The following is a 13,086-nucleotide window of genomic DNA, read 5'->3' as shown; positions in this document are numbered from 1 at the left end:
CCAAGTTTACTCCAACAGGCCTGCCCCTTTCCTCAGCCCCTGCCACCAGCCTCCAGCTGAACAAGGACAAGAATCAAAGCCTGGGTACCACCAGCCTGAGGGAGAAAGCAAGAAGCAGTCAAGTCTATCATGCCCACGTACTGCAGCAGGTGGAAGCATCGCATTAAAGAGCTGCTCAAAGAGCAGCTACAAGTATCCAAGGCCGCATAGACCTTGGGATGCCCAACTACCCTCAACACAGCTGAAATAGATTTGTAGCTGCCTGGATAATTTCTTTGTCTAACCTGAGGGGAAAAATCAGTAGTTAGTGCCATACTTACTAGAAAGTTCATTAGCACTTGAGTTATTAAAGCTGAAATTATTTCGGAAATCTGTTTTTAAAGTCATGTGCAAATGTGAGTTAATATTTTTTGAAAGATATGTGAATGCATCCTTGAGGTGCAGGGAGCTGCTGCTCATCTTGGAAGATCATGTTATTCATGCGCTTCCCACCTCCAAGTCATTCCATCTTTACTTCTCCTTTCCTAAAGGAGTTCAGAGATTAAAGAAATAAGTACCTATTTGTTCCTCCTCTTCTTAAGGCATGTATTTAATTTTTCTAGTAGATAGGGAGGACAACCTAAAACCAGTCTTTCCTAAGAAAAAGTGGTGTGCAGTGTGGTCAAAAGTAGAACACAGAAAGATTTCAGGCTGCTGTTACTAATCTCCATTTCCAGTTCAAGTAGGACCATCCAATTCAAGTGACACATGCAGGTAAATTTCTTTCTAACAGCAGCTCCCTCTTTTCTCTTCCAGCAGTATAGGCCTTTCTAAATCTGGATATAAAATGATAAGGAATAGGATATAATTTAGCAGGGTATTATTCAGGAGACTGTCTTCACGCTCTGCCTCTCATTTTCATACAGGTGAGTATAACATGACCCAATTTATAAGAATAACTTCAGATGAAAAGTAAAATCTTGTGTACATGAGCAGAAGAATCCTGCTAAATGAACAGATTTATAACAAAGATTTTCCTCTCTTTCCCTGTAATGACAGAAATTTGCTCTGTTCTCAACCCCACACATCCAGCTGGGGACTCCTACACACACACCAGTTTCGTTTTGTTCCAGCACTTTGTTGGGGAGAAGTAAAGATGGAATGACTTGGAGGTGGGAAGCGCATGAATAACATGATCTTCCAAGATGAGCAGCAGCTCCCTGCACCTCAAGGATGCATTCACGTATCATTCAAAAAAATATTAACTCACATTTGCACATGACTTTAAAAACAGATTTCCGAAATAATTTCAGCTTTAATAACTCAAGTGCTAATGAACTTTCTAGTAAGTATGGCACTAACTACTGATTTTTCCCCTCAGGTTAGACAAAGAAATTATCCGGGCAGCTATGAATCTATTTCACTTTCAAAGTAATTGCACCCCTTGCCGCACGCAACATGATGATGAGCCACACAGGAACAGCGCACTAAACAAAATACATTCTTGCTATAATTTCATGCCAACATTTTTTTCCCCAACCACCAAGTGCAAATTGTATGTGAAGCTGATCTAGCAGTACTCCTTTAAACAAACAGCCTTTCCTCTAGTGAGAGTTCAAGGAAAGCAAAGATCTTTTCAAACCTGAATGACAGTGGCTGCCATCTGAAGTCAAGTACTCCTGCCTTGGTATCGCAGGAAACTCAAAACTGTGAGTACCAAGTGGTACGCTCAAGTTCAAACAAAAAGCAGCCATTGGAATACTTTCTGGATGATGCTCCAGAAACAAGAGGTAACTGAGTCTGTCATGATGCTACAAAATGTCGTAGACAGGGATGAGCAGAGTTTTAAGAGGCTAAGGTGAGGAAAAGGGTTGATCTTTCCCCTCACTAACCTCTTGTGCCAGTCTTTCAGAGGTTCTCAGACTTGGCCCTGGTGCCTTCACGCTACTGAGAAGCTGCAGTGCAAAAGAGCAGTTACCCCATGTCCTCCACTCTCCTGGGACTTGCAATTCTGCACCAACAACACAACTGTGCTCCTCGCTCATGCCTCTCCTAGTGTCCATCTGTCCACAGAAACCCTGCACAGAGCAGCTATGTTTTGCTCCAGCACTTTGTCGGAGAGGAGTAGGAACAGAACAAGTTTGAGGTGGGAAGAGGGAGGGCAGGATGCCTCCACCTTCTCCTGTTCTCCACTAGTCAGACACAGATGCCATGGAGCTGGCATGCACCCAGCCCTGGGGAAAGAAAGAAGGGATGGGACAGGGGAAAACAGGCAAAGCAGACAACATAGGACAGAAGACAATGCCAGTTGCATGGATATTATTATATCACAACAGTAGCATCTAATACACTATTATTTAGTGTTGCCTGGTACATCTGTACATCAAGTATTGCAGTACTGCTGTGGTATTGGAAAATTGTCCACTTGCATAGGCCAGAGGTACTGACTCCAGTCTGTCTGCTGTACCACACATCCTGTGTGCAAACACAACTACAGCAGCCTTTGAGAACAGTGTCTGAATGCCTGTGCTCATTAAGACATCTTTCAGAGAACTGAAACAATCACCTCTTTACACTTTTACCCAAATTACACCTTTAAAAAAGTGTGTAACTCATATACTCAGAGGTAAGAAGCAACGTGCCATTACTATTTATAGCAGAATTACAGCAATGAGTAAGAGACAATGAATTTCAGAGACTTCAATCAGAATAATCCAAAGACATTCAGAACACAAAAAACACAGAGCACTACAGTGCGATTTGTTCAAACACTCAACAGCTTTCCTCAGGAAAGCTCTGAGGTATGAACAGTCCTTGCATTTGAAATTATTTGTAAAATCCATATTGGAGGCTTGTTTCCTCTTTGCTGGAACTAGCTTTCATTTCTACGGAGCTCTACACAGCCCTGAGCAACTACCGGGATCAGAGAACGGCAGGACTTAAAACAGCCCGTTATCTCTACAGTCATCAGCACATCACACTTCTAGTGAAAAGGATTTAGGGAGTTAAGGAAAAAAGTTCTTAGCAGTCACACACTGCTATCACAAAATCAAACATGATAAAACAAGTGCTGCTGCCCACAAGCGATGAGAAAACAGATGCAGCGTGCAGGGATGGCCAGGCTGGAAAAGCAGCAGAAGCCTCTGGGTAGGACTGACACATGCTCCCAGGATGGGTGTGCAGCCTGGCAGCCCCTGGAAAGGGTCTAAAGCGTCAGGGTAGGCATGTCCTGGCAGAAGTGTGCTAGAAAAAGACTAAAGCTGTCAGAGCTCCTACACATGATGCTAAGGTTCACTAACTGACCACCACTGAAGGTACAAAGGATGTAAGCTATGTGGTTATTGACTCTCACTTGTTCAGAAATATTCAGAAAACTGGTTCTCTGTGCTCTCTTTCTTCCCTGGGAGCAGGAGGAGAAGGTTTAAGAACTGCTTTCATCAAGACAAAGTTTTCACTATAAACATCCAGACTAAACTCTAGACCACCTATGCAACAGCCTACACTAAATGCAAACAAAACTTCGAGTTCTCAGAGCAGGAATGAGAAAAACTGCACCAAAACTGAAGACAGCACTCCTAATTACCAGAACGTAAAAGAACACAAAATCCTGAAACTGAAACCACCACAGGTATTAATTCCACACACACACTATAGATATATATATATATATATATATATAATGAAAAGAGGTTAAATTTGCAAGACCCATGTGACTGCTAAGTGTGAGACCAGACCTTCAACCATCAACAGGTGTGGGTAACATTACATTAACCATGGAAGGTTCATAAGGAATCTGAGTCACCATCAAATCATGGAAAACCTACATACCCAAAACAAAGCCACTGTTTTGCAATCAAGCAGTAAAAATGTTAGTTTTATAATTGTTATCATCACTATTATTTAAAACAAGTAATCCATTTCAGTTTGGATAAAATATACATGCAGCCTGTCACTCTTCCAAGAAAATAACCATGAAAGATTAACGATCTTTTAAATCTTGTAGTGCTAGAAATATGCAAGAAGTTGTCCACAAGGGAAGGATCCCCTGGGACCCTTAATGGAACATCTACAGAACAACCACAGTACCAGGAGGGGAGGAGAACAGCACAGCTGGGAACAGGCAGAACAAAGCTTAACAGAAATTATTAAAATTAAGCTGTTAAAAAACTTCATAGTATAAACATTAGAGCACATACTTCCCTCTTATGAATCAAAGTAAATGTCTGTTCCTAAGAGGATTTTTATGAACGGAGGTCATCTACAAAGAGACAGGACTATAAATATCTGATGGACAAAATAAAATGATCCTCTTAATTCTGAAGTCACCTATGTTTTCGTAGGCCAACTAGCAGGAGACTGTTTTATATTAGATCCAAGGTAATATAGACATCAAATGACATTTCTAAGGCAGTACATAGCTGTGATGAGACATCAGGAAAAGCAGAGTGGATACCTCCACAGAAAACAGTAATTATACAGCTAAGCACAGAGAAAGCATCCTGATACTCTAGCAGACAGAAATAAAGCTGAAACAACCTGAAAGCTCAGAGGCAATCTAGCTTTGCTCAGATTGTGTAAGAGAGAGTTTTTCCTGTATCTAATGAACAACTGTAAAAACATTTTATGCTACTTATATGTAAATTGTCTTTTAAATCTTCCTCATTATTTCCTACATTTGTTAAAATCTATTTTTAATTAGTCACTAACGAAATACAAAACATAAACATGTTTCTAGTGTTTTAAGATGAAAATAACAGCTGTCATTAACAGTTAGCGATGTTCTGATTTACCTTTGCTTTGGAAAGAATAATCCAAGTATGAGTATTCAGACACTATAAGACAGAGGTAGATGATAAAATACATAGGTCTATAATAAAATAACCATGTGGAACGAGCCACTTGACATACAGCCACTCCTCTGTCAATAAAAGCTTGTCTACAATGTCATGCTTCCTATTGCTCCGCTGGGCACAGGTTCCTGTGAACAAAGTGACAAGGTAACTGCCAGTCTCTTTGAGACAGAGTAATCAGTGGCCTTGTAACTCCACGTCCTGGGAATTCCCTGGTTTCTTACCTGAGCTAACACTTCCATTTCTGCTACTTTCTCATTAGAAGAAGCCATCATGTGAATAAAACTAGAGGAATAAAATTAATTTGTGTAAACATTTTATAAGCATTTAAAATCAAAATAGTATATTCGAGTAGCATGAGGCTGAAAGAATATTAAAAAAAACCCAAACAAAACAACAAAAGAAAACCCCTCGAGTACAGCAATGTACTTTGAAACAAAAAATACTTTAGTAACTACAGAAAGAGAGAAGTATCTGTCTTTAACACATTCTACACTAACAAAAGGAAGACTATACTCCATAGGTTGAAGGGGGTGCGTTAAAAAAATCCACATACTCTTTCAAATTATAAAAAAATCACAATTTTAAAGGAAGCAAATACAACATCCCTTAGGCAGGGGCTGCAGTTCTATGATAAAAGTAGTTCAGTGTCAAATACAGCATGGGGAATTCCCACCTGAGCCATGCACTCCTGTCTACGTGCCCTAGAACACTGGCCTTTCTGATGGATGAAACATATTTCCAGGATCATGCCATGAACCAGAGCAGTTACCTAATCTTGCTTAAATGCAACCTGTGCAGCACAGGCCCACAAACAGCTACCTTGGTCCTGACTGAAGAGGAGAGTGGGGCACTTACAACTAGGTGAGGATAGAAGGTGACAACTTCCTTAGTCAGCACTGCCACCTTTCATATTGTAAAACAAACAAACAACAAAAAAAAACCCCAAACCTGTACACTGTGAGAAAAGAACATTTCTCAGTTGTTAGTGATCAGTAATTGCCCACAGCATCCATTAACTGTTTACCTATGGGCAAGCCAGTGATGTAAGCATATTTAATTTTACCAGATCCTTTTAATAATACAAGTAATTGCAAACTGATTTATTTAATTCTTTATATAATTGTTTTCCCTGAATCTGTAGCTATTTTAAAATTTCTATCCTCCTTACAATTTACGCTTGTGGTTTGTTTTCATGATGAAAACTTTTTTCGGCTAGGCGTCCAAATTTAGCCTACATTCAATCCTTGTTTAAACTATACACCCACATGAGCACTTCTCCCTTCTAAGTGCTGGACGAATCCTAACCCGTGTGCTATCTACCAAGGTGTCACTCACCAAAAGCAGTAACTCTGGTTTTGTATAACAAATGTATGCAGAAATTCACAACCCCATTCACTTACCACTCTCATCAAGTAAGTCCTCCTCATCATCCCCATCATTGTCCTCCTCCATCGCCTCCTCCTCATCTTCCTCCTCCTCCTCTTCCATATCCTCCTGCTCCAAGTCCGGGTCCAGGTCCGGATCACTCCCTGAGATTGACTCGTCTGACATGATTCCCAGTGGTGCTCCTTGTGCATTACCTGCTCATGTTCTACCAGGAGGCAGCCCTGCGAGGAAAGAAGAGGTACATAATGAGCCCAGTAAATCCCAATCTCTGATCCTCAAGGCTCAAAATCATAGCAAGATTACTGCATATAAAAACACAAACCTGCCATCGGTCTTTTAAATAACAGTTACATCAGATTGTGCACAAAATCCTGTGCAGAAAATGGATGCCATAAGCAATGTATCATGATGATATAGGGCCAGCATTGTTGAATTAACATCAGAAACAACATATTAACTAATCATACCACAAAACATCTTTATTGGTATCCTTGACATGTAGACAGCAGAAAGATTCCTAGTACCAATGTCTGATTATAGAAAAATGCAAAAATAAATACATTATGTGAACTATTTCAGAACACTGCCATCCAAACACGAAGCACAGAAAAAGGACCAGTCCCAGAACACCATATGGATACCCGTTACCCTGAACCCCAAGCACTGTGAACAGCACTGCAGTATACAGACTGTGGGTCACAGACAGGAACCATCCTCTGGCTCAGCTGTACCCACTGGGAAGGTCACCAGCTCCTCACCACAGCCTGTTTGAAGCCTCCATTCCAACCAACAGAGAAGACAGAGCGTTACCTTAATAACCGTATGGACAGAAGGCAATGAAGATCCAGTTTTTAAAGGTTGTGTGTCCCTTTGTAAAGCAGGGTAAGAAGAAAAGTAAACACAAAGGAAGGATGGATCAGGGAGAATTGCTCTAAAGGACAAGACTGAAGCTGCCTGGGGATGACTCCTCTGTTACGGTACCCCAGTGCATCACAGCAGAAATCACAGTACAAAACAACAATAAAGCCTAAAGAGAGGGCCAGGGCAATCATAGGTTCACCTGTTCAGATCATGCACTGTCACTTCTGGACAGCGATGGGTACTCCTGGGTACTCCTCTTCCATACACAAAGAACTATCATAAAGCAGCTGTGATGGATGAAAAGAAACAAACACAACTGAGAAAGAAAAATAAAGAAGGCATCGTGATCTCAAGGAACATAAAGCAAAGTATGTGTTCAAAAAACAAGCCTCAGAAGAATTACTACCCACACATTCCCCAGAAAGCTTTACAGACAGACAAGGGAAACATTTCATCGTTACTCATTTTCCAGTGCCCCCTACTTACACCACATTTCCAGTGTAAACTATGAAATGTTTGAGAACTAATCAGCCATTTATAGAAAAATAAATCTAAGCAGATAAGGCAGCATGCATATCTACAAACACTTCAAGAAACATTAAAATGTCATTTTCAGCTGTGTTTCAGCAGTAACTAGATGAGCTCAGAAACTTGAAGGCTAAAGGCACAACTCAACACTCCTGTAGCAAGGCTGAAAATCTGTCAAGTATACTGAATTATTCCAGTTGAAGTCATCAGTTCCTGCTTTGCCTCTCTCAGCTCCTCAACAACATTGAAGAGTGTCCAAAAGAAAATAAACACAAGGGAAGAAGAGGCTTTGCAGGGATTGGTATTGGCATAGGAAGCCTTTCACTGCCAGGTCTCAGGAGCACTTTACCACCAGGCAGAGGCAAGTGACATCCCTGCACTGTTACACGTGTCACACAAAATAAGTTGGCTTAGTCAAGCAGATGGTAGAAAAGGCCAACATCTAAATTGGCTCGAGTGGAACTGTGCCAGTTTACACCAGCCAAAGAGATTCATTCAGCTTCTGCGGTCTGCTGGTGGCAGGTCCCGAGCCCCGCGGCGACGCTGGGACCATGGGCACGGCGCCGGCTCTGCTCACTTTCTGACCCTGTGACTTCAGCCAGGGACTGCAGATGCAAAACAACCTATTATCGCAATTTTTTTTTCCTGAAAAATGCTATGCTAAAGTCTAGTTGTATTTCAAAACAGCGGGGTTTTTTACTTTTAAATAGCAACAATGTTCCCTTCCAGTTGACATTTAGGCCTGAGGAAAATAAACATTGGTTTTGTACTCAATTTTTTTTGCATTCAAAACTGTAAAGCTGCATGTGTTTCCTCACATTTCAGAAGGAGGTGGTCAATAGTGTTACCTCTGTGGGTCTCTGCCGGTCACCTGGGATTTCGAGGCATTTTATTTATTCCCATGTTGTCCATACTGTGCTATAAAGCATCTTGCATGCTATCTGCCAGGGACCATATCAACAAAAGCATGCTAAAAATTTTCCATGTTTTACTATCCCAGCAAACTAAGCACCAACAAAAAAAACCCAAAGGGGGGAAAAAATACAAACACTACTAGCACAGCAGGAATGAATTCTCATCTACAAACAGAAAAAGCAAAAGTGCTTTTTTAATGCCACTAAATGCTCCAGGTCAAAGCGTGACACATGATACAGTTTCTCCCATCAGTATCCTCCTGTGTATCATCTCTCATGTTTCATTGTTTGTTGCAGAGTCTAAAAAACCAGAAAAACAAAAAAAAAGCCCAAACAACGACAACTAAACAACATAAACAACAAACAAAAAACCACAAAGCAAAAAAAACCCCACACACCATAAAACACTTTATAAAAATTGTTTAAAGGAAAAGATGTGGGTCCTTGTATCTCTATAAATAAAATCAAACACAGTGAAGAGCAGCCATCTCTCAGACTGAAGTACAAAAGGGCTCTAATCTTAAGCTTTATTTTTGTTCAGCAGTACGCATACGTTCTTTATAAGCTAACTTTTGACACCCATTCAGCAGCCCCGCCACAAGCAGGAGGGTTAAACAGAAGCTTTCAAAAAGACTTAATTAAAGTTTGCAGAAGCTGGGTGAAACAAAGACGGTGAGCTCCTGTGCCTATTGTCACACTGCCGTCTGTCTAACTCCCTCCCATCCTCCTCCTCGGCCACTGTCCACTGTGTACGCCCAAGTCTGGGTGGGCTGTCACCCTGCCAAAGGGCTGTGACGCTGCGTGGTGGCAGCGGGAGCAGGGACACGGCAGGACAGGCAGGTAGGCACCACGCAGCCATGCAACTGCCCTCGTTTCTCACACCGATCTGACCCAGTTTGGAGCCTTCCACCAAGGGGAATTACACAACAGGGCCAGATTGTAGCTGCCACGACCGTTTTATGGCTGAGTTACTACAACCTGCCCCATCTCTCGCCTTTGCACACACTGGCACACTGTGCTCAACATCTAATCGCTGCAGGAAGGGCACTTTGCAAGAGATAAACAGATTACCTTCAACTAATCAAAGTTATCGTTTGTCTGGACTTTCCCATCAGCCCACCAGCCTCCTGCCCTGCCGGGAGGAGGGTTCACCAGCACCAAGAAATACAAACCAAATGTGCCATGCCACAGTTCACAACTGAAAGCCACAAGTCCACACGATACAGCACCTGGTTGAACACATGGTTGGGTATTAGGTGAAAACACTTTGAAAAATCCTCTTGCTTACTCAGGGAGGAAAAAAGCGCTGTCATGTTTATCCTACCCAGGAAGTTAAACCCTGCAATCAACTGCACATCAAATTAGCATCCAAGACAGCCTTTCTCATGTATTACGTCCTGTCTTTCAACGAAGATAAAAATAGGCCTGAAGTTTTTTGGGCTTTGCTTTTTTAAGGTAGAACATTTCAAATAGCAAGTAAATGCCATGTGGTGCTGACTGCCTCCTCCTCAGCCTGCACAGAAAGGAGGCCCAGTTCTGAATTAGGAAACTTCAAGGGCTTGCAAATTCGGACACAGTTCTGCTGTCCTCATGTACTTATTTCACTCTGCAAAGATTTAAAAATCACCATTTCTTCTTATGTATGAAGTTGGGAAAGAAAAGTGAACATGAACTTTTTCCCTTCTAAGTGATAGTTTTTCACCACAGGGTCAAGCCGGCCATGAGGAAACTATTAAGTGAAAGCAAACATCATGGGATCTGGTGACTTTACCCATTTCTGTGCGACATCACGGCTTCCATAGATGCCTTGTCAGCAGTATAAAACCTAAACTTGTATTTAATTAACTAGTACAAACAAGTACAAAGGAAGGATGCAGGGCAGGGCATCCTTCCCCACCTGAGCAAGGAGAAGCAGGATTCCCCTGTACCTCCAGGAAGCCACGGAAGCCAACATGGCTTTACAGCAGCTCTTTGCCTGCTACGACACAAGTGATTCAGGCACAGGACACGCTCATTCCTGAGTACAAACCCATCCCATGCAAATCCCTCCAGAAAGGGCAGGTTTAACACTAATGCTACTACGGTGCTGAACAGTAAAGAGGATTCCATCACCTCCCCAACCTCCAGCCAAGCCCAAGATCTGGGACTCATCAAGATTTGTCCCTTAAAGCCTGTTTTGTAACCAAGACTTCACGTTGGTCATTGTGGTGCCTGGCCATAGAAACAGGATCAAGCACACTGGCAAATCACGGGAGGATTTGCACAGACAGTTTAAAAAAAAACAGGTATTTCGAAGTCTGTGCTGCATAACGCTCTCCAGTTCCTGCTATACAATCATTTTGTATGGCAATAATTTCCTTATATTTTCCTTTCTGGTTTTTTTTTTTGTTTGTTTGTTTGTTTCATTTGTTTGGCAACAAAACAGCAAAATAGTCGGGGTCATAAGATTTCTCTTAAACACTCAGCTCCCACACAAACACTTCCAATGGGATGTGTACGAAGGTAACTGCTGGCTCGTTGAGAGAAATCTTATTTTTTACTAGATCTCATGCTAGCAGAGTTTTGGTACCTTAGATGTAGCCTTCAGTCACTAATGGAGAATTATTACAAAGCATACAGATGGATCACTAAAAAAAATGGCTTCTCTTTACTACAAAAAAAAAAAACTGTAACAGTTTGCAAGTAATAACTTGCAATGTTATTGCAAAATAACAATGAACACTTTCCTGTTCAATTTAAAAATAAGATAAGAAATAAAACTGAGCTCAGTGGTTTTGGACAGTTTGATTCTAACAAACATTAGAACTTATCTAATTTACATTATGTAACATATTAAGATCCCTATTTTACATTAGCATGTAAAAAAAGGTGGGGGAGAGGGGATCATTAAAAGAACCAATATTTTCTCAAAAAAGAGCCAACAGTGTTACTGACCAATACTAGTCTAGCAGATCCCCTTTATGTTTTTAACAAAGCAAACTTAAGTGTTTACTGAAAAATCAACAGGAACTTTTTTTCCCCAATGATAACCCCCCAAACTGCACTTAAAGCCATCCTTAACTGATTACTTCGTGACTTAAATCCCTTCTTCCTTTGCAGTCTGAGGCTGTTAGGACTTGAGCAATACAGCTTTTCAGCTGTGACTCACAGACAACTGGTGGCCATGCACTGCTGGCTGGGAAGGAAGAAAACAATTCTCCTCCTTCCTTTTCTCTTGTTCAAGCACAGCAAAACTAAGTGGCATTGATCCCTTAAGCGACGTGTTTACTACAGAAACATTAAACTGAAGAAAGGAAAAAGCAGCAGCTTGTAAAATCATAAATTGTAGAGCATCTGCTTGCCCTGGACCACTCTGCTGAAGAAGGCGAGTGCGTTTCTCCCCACGCCATGCAAATACAGGCACAATGCATCTCGTCTTTGCCCACATGTGACGCGAGTATTAAGGAGCCCGCTGTGATTTGTGGGGAGCAGGAATCAAGAGAAAGAATGAGAGAGTGCTCTGAAAAACACTTCCATGTATCAGCTGCAGGACCTGCTCTTTTATTCTCTCTAGGGTAACAATCTCCTTCCTAAAAGGCACCACAACACTAAAAACAGCCTGAAACTGGTTGTTCCCAGACAACAAAAACAAAAGCTGCTGCAAGAAGGGGTGGGAGAAAGCAAACAAAACAAAAAACAAACTAAAACCAAACCATAAAGAAAGAAAAGGGAGAGCTAATCCTTCCTCTCTGCTGACATGACAGTGCTGGAACGGCGAATGTGACAATGAACATTACATAAGGGTTGGCTCCCACCGTGATCCTGAACAAAAAGAGCCAGCGTGAGTCAATGGCAGCGTCTGCCGATCCTTACACAACCCGGACCGGTGACAGCGGCACACACCGGCACCAGCCACCGCGCACACCAGCACCAGCCGCTGCCAGCACAGCCTCCTTCCCCTCCCGCCCTTCCTAAGGGATGCAGAGACACTCTGCTGCCCACAGTACCTATAGTTTGTGACCTCTAAAGAAAAAATAAACTGAATACTCTTTGTAAGATGTCAGTGCTCACTTCCACGCAGACTTCGTAAGACACTGACAAGCTCTTTACCTCTAGACAGAGCCAGCAGAAATGGGCAAACTATTTTTGTGTTTGTATACGTGTGTATGTATATAATTATTTGCCTAAACAATGTTGCATTGCTTTTAAAAGCAACTTGATTTGATCACACTAAAGAAGAAATTGGCTTCATATAAATCAGCTCTTTCTTTGAAATACTCATAACATCCTCAGTGTCTAGAGGAGCGGTTTGGTTTGTACTACATACAATTTCAGGCTGAGGTAAGAAGCATGTGATCAGTTTTGTTTCCAGTAATTACCGATACTCATCTGGATTAACACCATCATAAATGAACAGAAATTTTGTCTCTTACTTCACTCAACCCCCATTTTTAGCTCTGGTAACTCCTGTATAAATGGCACTTGCATTCCATGCTAAAGAATATGTTGAGAAAAGGAAACTTTCCTTCCCTCAACACTGTTTCTGCTTTCACAGAATCACAGAATGTTAGGGATTGGAAGAGACC

At 41.6% G+C, this 13,086-nt stretch overlaps 1 protein-coding gene across 8 annotated transcripts in view; it reads right to left on the bottom strand.

Annotated features, from left to right (window-relative positions):
• RAD54L2 (RAD54 like 2) overlaps positions 1 to 13,086 on the bottom strand; it is a 68,782-nt gene that overhangs the window by 41,642 nt on the left and 14,054 nt on the right. For 6 of the 8 annotated variants that reach the window (XM_065075269.1, XM_065075262.1, XM_065075263.1 and 3 more), the window contains one exon: positions 6,233 to 6,439. In XM_065075269.1, coding sequence (XP_064931341.1) covers positions 6,233 to 6,383 — 151 coding nt within the window. In that variant the 5' untranslated portion in view covers positions 6,384 to 6,439. Of the gene's footprint in view, positions 1 to 4,769; positions 4,858 to 6,232; positions 6,440 to 7,278; positions 7,294 to 13,086 lie in introns of those variants that run through there. The other 2 variants (XM_065075264.1, XM_065075267.1) reach the window with 2 other exon arrangements.

Source organism: Columba livia, chromosome 10 (genome assembly GCF_036013475.1).
Source record: "Columba livia isolate bColLiv1 breed racing homer chromosome 10, bColLiv1.pat.W.v2, whole genome shotgun sequence".
Lineage (NCBI taxonomy): Eukaryota > Metazoa > Chordata > Aves > Columbiformes > Columbidae > Columba > Columba livia.
The sequence above is the reverse complement of the archived record's forward strand: the minus strand, read 5'-3'. Positions and strand labels throughout refer to the sequence as shown.